The 5,752-nt window shown below is 40.3% G+C and overlaps 1 protein-coding gene across 2 annotated transcripts in view; it reads left to right on the top strand.

Moving 5' to 3' along the window:
• Positions 1-5,752, top strand: part of ZCCHC17 (zinc finger, CCHC domain containing 17) — a 15,388-nt gene that overhangs the window by 168 nt on the left and 9,468 nt on the right. For both annotated transcript variants that reach the window (XM_009579748.1, XM_009579747.1), the window contains exons 2-5: positions 288-345; positions 1,774-1,874; positions 3,554-3,645; positions 4,435-4,535. In XM_009579748.1, coding sequence (XP_009578043.1) covers positions 288-345; positions 1,774-1,874; positions 3,554-3,645; positions 4,435-4,535 — 352 coding nt within the window. The remainder of the gene's footprint in view (positions 1-287; positions 346-1,773; positions 1,875-3,553; positions 3,646-4,434; positions 4,536-5,752) is intronic.

Raw genomic sequence — 5,752 nt, 5'->3', positions numbered from 1 at the left:
ATATCTACACCTATGTGTATGTTTCTCTGTGTGTGCGTACATATAGATATATATGCATATATATATAAGATGCTTACCTGAATAATGTGGGAGTGGTTGGCTGACTACACCTGCTCCAGAGTTATCAAGCAAGCATCTAAATTTCAAACATTTATATTTCTGAAATCTAAAACTGAAGGAAAACAGGAGAACCATGTAGACTTCGTGTGCATATTCTAACCTGCGGTTTGCAAGCAGCTGTTTTGTGAAGGGCTTTGCCTTAGGTGTTGTGTTGATTTTCTTCACAGGTTGCTACAGTGACGGAATATGGGGCATTTATAAAAATTCCAGGCTGCAGGAAACAAGGTTTGTTGTTCTTATTTTGTTCAGACGTAGTTTCATGTTGGCGTGTTCGAGCCAAGCAGTCATCCTTGGAATTAAAGGCTTGCTAACTTTTAGAAAAATCTCAGAAGAGGGTTTTTTTTTTCCTAAACTAGGAAGGAATTGAGGTTCTCTGTATTTAGAATATGATGGTATGTTTCCATGAATACCAAAAAGACTCAGAGGGCTTTTTGGTAACTTCAGGATATTTTAGAGAATCATAGAGGCTTTCTACAATTAGATAGTTTGCCCAACTTATTTCTTTTATGGCCAATAAAAATGAGTTAAATAAAAAGGACTGAAAGGAAGCTCAAATAAAACATAAACTGGAAAAGCTGACTTAAAGCTCTGTCTGTGTTTGTGGGAAACCTGCAAAGTCAAACAAATGCAATTTACAAAAGAAGCAGCTTACGGTGGATGTTCTGTCAGGTGCTGGTGGGCCCACAAATACCCCCTTCTTCACTCCCCTCTTGAAGTGCCCAGTCACTGTAGTTCCAGTTCTAATAAAAGTCTTTGGACAGAAGTGTGGCTGCTGGAGGGAAGTGGTTTGAGACGCAAACGGGCCCTGAAACATGAGTTTGAACAGCAAGGGGTGTTTCCATATTTATCCTCCCTTGTATAACCCTGTAGCCCACGTCATTCATGCAGATTAAAAATACAGTTCTGGGGCTGCGTGACCTTGCAAGTGCAGGAGATCGGGGCAGCCGTGGTGGTTCATGCTTTTGACTCTGCCAGCAAAGTATTGTGTTGCTGGTGTGTGAAATGGGCTCTTTATTCTCCTCAGAGGACAGGCAGGAAGGGAGAGGTGTTAGTACCTGCTACAGTTTTCCAACAGGCACCTGGTATTTTGAGGACAAAGACATTGCTTTGGGGACCTGCTTCTCTGAGTTAATTTGGAGCAGACCTTGATGAGCTTTTATACCTTTGATTGATGCAACTAGTTGATTCTTGCCTGCATAATGTACTGGAGGAAAGAAGTGGTTAGTTTTGCTTAGGGCAACCGCTGGATATGTTCCCTGTCTCCCAGAGCAGTGGTCTCCAAATGTTTTTGATTGTGCACCCCCAGAGCATGATCAGTTAAAATCAGTTAACGCTATCAGTTAAAAAATTTTTGAGCGCACATCCCCCAATATATGTATATTTACTTATAAATTATATACGTGTACTAGTGTTACGTGCATTATAAAACATACTCAAAAATAGAAATTAAAAAAGGATGAGCTAAAGATGAAATAAGCTCTATTAATGTTTTATTATTTTATTTATTAATGGTACAAAAATATTTTCTTCCCACACCTCAAAGCGTTGTCTCGCATCCACCCCACTTTGGAGACTGCTGTCCTAGAGGGCAAAACTGAGATTCAGTGGAGATCTTTATCTTTTCCCTTTCTTCTCTTCCGAAACTATGACCAGGCCTTGTCCATAAGACTCACATGTCCTCCTGCCGTGTGGATAAACCCTCGGAGATAGTAGATGTTGGAGACAAAGTATGGGTGAAGCTTATTGGAAAAGAGGTAATGTTAATTCTTGTTTCTTTAGTGCTGTGTAGATAAAATACACTGTAAAAACACTGAGAAATTCTGCGCACAGAGGCTTCCTGGCACTTTGTTGGGGTTTGACGGACTCTGTTTTACAGACAGGTGAATTCTCTTTACCTCCAGATGTGACTTCGGGCACGTCGGTTCTGTGACTTGCAGCAGTGCAGTTCAGGAAGAGGGACTTCATTAAAGCTTTTGGCTTAAAAGCAACAAATTGATTCCCTTTCTTCCCTTGTGCACCCCTTTGCAGCTTGTATCACCTTAACTGTGTGGTTTGGTGGCTAAATGAGCAATTTGAGAGGATCCCAAGATAAGAGCTGATACAAACACGGTTCATTAACTGTTTTGAGAGACAGGTGCGTTTTGAGAGAAGCCGAGATTTTTGTTTGCTTTCAAGAAAGTATCAGGGGCAGTGAGTTCTGCCCAAGAGAAAATACAGAGGCTTTTTGTTTGTTTGTTTTGGAGTAAGAGCATTGATACATTTGTTTTTCCCCTACAATCTACATTGCTTTTTCTTCTGCAGAAGATGTGACAATAGGCGTATTGTCTGTATTTAAAGATTACTTGGAACAAAAACTAAAGGCTCTTGCTTTGGTGAGCCATGGAAACAAAGCAAGCTGACTGTATTTTGTTGGGATCAAGGTGGAAGCATTCAGTTCAAAGTTGCACAGGATTTGGCCATAAATGCTTTGCATTTTTTCTGAAAGAAGATAATCGGGTTGATGTACAAAACAAGGACTTAATTTTGTGTGAGATAAGGGAAATGGGTTAAGAAACTTGGTATTATTTACACAGTATAGAAAAACTATATGAAAGGCTTTACAGCTTCTTTTTAGCCATCTGTGCTGTGCTTTTTTAAAATTTCGTTTGTTTGTGTAAATTTTTATTAAGCCACTGTTTCTTTACCTGGAACACAATAGTTGGGTTCCTGGCTGCTTTGCTGTAGAGGCAAGGGGCAGAAATGTGTTGGAGAGGTGGACAGCGGCAGAGTTCATTGCTGGATTGCCTGCAAATAACTGCATAGATGTCATAAACAAACAAAACAGAAATCCCTTCAGTGGCAGCATTGGTGAAAATGCAGAAAGTTGTAAGAAAGGCTTGGAAAAAATCCCAAACATAGAACTTTTGCTTTTGCTTCTGAAGTGATAACGTGGCAATCAAGGACTTACTAGGATTCAGAAAAGAGTAAGCCCTAATAGAGATACTTAAAACATTTTTAGTCTCCTAAGAGGATCAAAATGGGAAAAAGGATATAAAGTTTAATTTTTCAGGATGCAAGTCAGCCAAAGTACTGGTCCAGGGGGAACTGCCTTGGGGGTGGATGATTTGAGAATTACAGCGAAGCTTCCAAATCTGCACTTTCTTCTACAGCTCTTGGGTTTGGTCATATTGAAAGCAGAATGTTAATCTGAACTGACCTATAGTTTGATGTTGTCTTATTACTGAGATAGCTGCTTAACAGAAGCTGTTTTATTAGCTAGAAAACTCTAAATGCAGTTACAAAATAATAGAACAAAAGCGCTTTCATGTAGTATCCTTTGTGGTGCTGCTCTTTGCTAACCAACAATTTCCTTCCTTCTCTACAGGCCTCCAGACAGTGTATTAATTAACATCATTGTCATTTACTCTTCTCGTTCCATATCTTCCTCTTTCAGATGAAAGATGACAAACTGAAACTCTCCCTCTCCATGAAGGTTGTTAACCAAGGCACGGGAAAAGACCTTGATCCAAACAATGTTTCCCTTGAGTAGGTAAATCTCCTGAGCGGGATATAACAGATCAGACAGGTTGCTGCTGCCTGCTTTTCCCTGCCTTTCATTCCTGCCTTCCCTGCCATGCTTATTCTCTAGGTCCCCCCTCCTTTGGAGGGTGAGGGGGGTTCTTCCTGAGCCCCACAGCGATGCGCTGGCTGGCTGGAGGGTTGACTGAAGGCGCTCTCTTGGCTGTGCTGCCTAGAGGCAGGCAGGAGCTGGAGGAGGCTGCAGTGAGTTCCAGTCCTTCGCACCGCAGCAGGATTTTCATTCCTGCGTTGTGATGGCCGTGCGCTTGTGCTGGAAGGACTGTTCATTCCAGCTGGGGATTTGTCTCACTTTCACATACTACAAAATCAAATCTTAACTGCCCAGTTTTTTCAGAGCTTCCTTGTCTGCCTTTTTTTTTTTTCCTTTTTTTTATTGTCTGGTCTCTTGCAGGTCAAATAAAATCGCTTTATTTTTGTACTGGGCAAGTATATATATGTGTGTGTGCGTTGGCATACAAAATACAGATGTTAATATAAAGGACATAACTGCAGCTCCCCACATTTGTCTGCTTTGCGTAGAGAGTGCTCAGTTAATCTCAAAAGTAGATGACAGGAAATATGCTGTTAACAATGTGGTTTATTCTAATGAGCAGTTGGTCAGTGCTGTTCTTTGGTTTAGCGAAGTGGTGCTTTTAGAGCAACATTTGAAAAAAGCTGTGTTTGATCGTGTCCATATAAATATACAGGGTTAAAGATGACAGTGGATTGCAAATGGAATTGTCCTTCTCTTTCCAGTCAGGATGAGAGGAAAAAACGCATGTTCAGAGACTACACGAGTCAGAAGATCACGCTTGAAGCTGTCTTGAACACCGTGTGCAAGAAATGCGGTTGCAAAGGTGTGTTCATGCAGCATTGTCTTTTGGTGTAGCCTTGTTCTATAGTGACCTGTAGATAGAGTTGTGTTGACATCTGTCTCATGGTTGTGTATAAGGACGGAATTTTGCTTCCACGTGTCTCTTTTGGAGGAGAACTACATTTTCTATCACTTGTTACAAAAAGGAAAGACTTAGCTTTTATAAAAGTTTGTTTCTTAAAATCACATTCCTTTGAGCTTTCTGTAAAGAACCTTCCTACTGAGTACAGGTTCAGTACAGGTTCCCTTCTTGCGGCATTTGTGTTAATGTCTCGTATAGCTGAGATCTTGTTCCAGTTTTGCATTTTAAGAAATAAACATATGCCTTCACCAGATAATTTCGTTAAGAAGAACAATCAGTGGAAATTACTTGACTGATCAGTTGTTGGGAACACAGTGTTAACTTGTGAGCAGTGTCTTAGAGCTGAAAACAAGCGTTTGTTTTTTTTAACCTGGTGAAATTTTTGTGTTTTGCCTAGTTCAGCAATAGGAAGTTGGCTTATGTGATGTCTTTTCAGTAGCTTTTTACAAGTTGCCGAGGCATAAAGTAGTTTTTTGTACATGGAGTTTTTCTACACCCTACTTGTCTTACGTTATTTAGAGTAAATAGTTAAGCTGGAGTTAATGCTATTCTGGAGAAGGTTAATAACAAATATGGTTCTCTGTAGTAGTAGATAACTATCTTTAAAATACCATTTTAAAGAAGCCCCAAAACTTTTAACTGGATTCTGTGTATTTCCAGCCTGCCTTTTAATGACGATGTCTACTCATAACAGGCAGGCAGATGCTATCTATCTGCAGTTTCCACTACAACCGTTAGTAGGTCAACTTTGATGTCTCCAGAGTAGAAAGGGTAGAACCAGAATGAGCTGATTTCCTCCATATTTGTGGCTTTGGTCTCATTTACCAGGTGCCTATCACACCAATTTACTCCCTTTGCCGTATGCTTTTCCATGTATAAGCCCTCGCACAGACACGTTTCTACCAATTTCCCTGTTCAGACAAGAGTGTCTTAGTTGTTGCCTGACTAATCTTTCCAGAACAACCCGGGTTGCGTTTGCTCCCTGGCTTGTTTAATCAGGGCATGTTAAATTAGCTGAAATGCTAGAACAAAAAATGTACAGTGTAGATTCTCTTATTGTGACTAATAATAAAAAGGTCTGGCAGCACTTCAGGTGTCTGAAATGCAGTTGTTTAAAA

This window comes from Fulmarus glacialis, unplaced genomic scaffold (genome assembly GCF_000690835.1).
Source record: "Fulmarus glacialis isolate BGI_N327 unplaced genomic scaffold, ASM69083v1 scaffold16436, whole genome shotgun sequence".
In the NCBI taxonomy this organism is placed as follows: domain Eukaryota; kingdom Metazoa; phylum Chordata; class Aves; order Procellariiformes; family Procellariidae; genus Fulmarus; species Fulmarus glacialis.
Note: the sequence above shows the minus strand (reverse complement) of the source record. Positions and strands in the feature narration are given on the sequence as shown.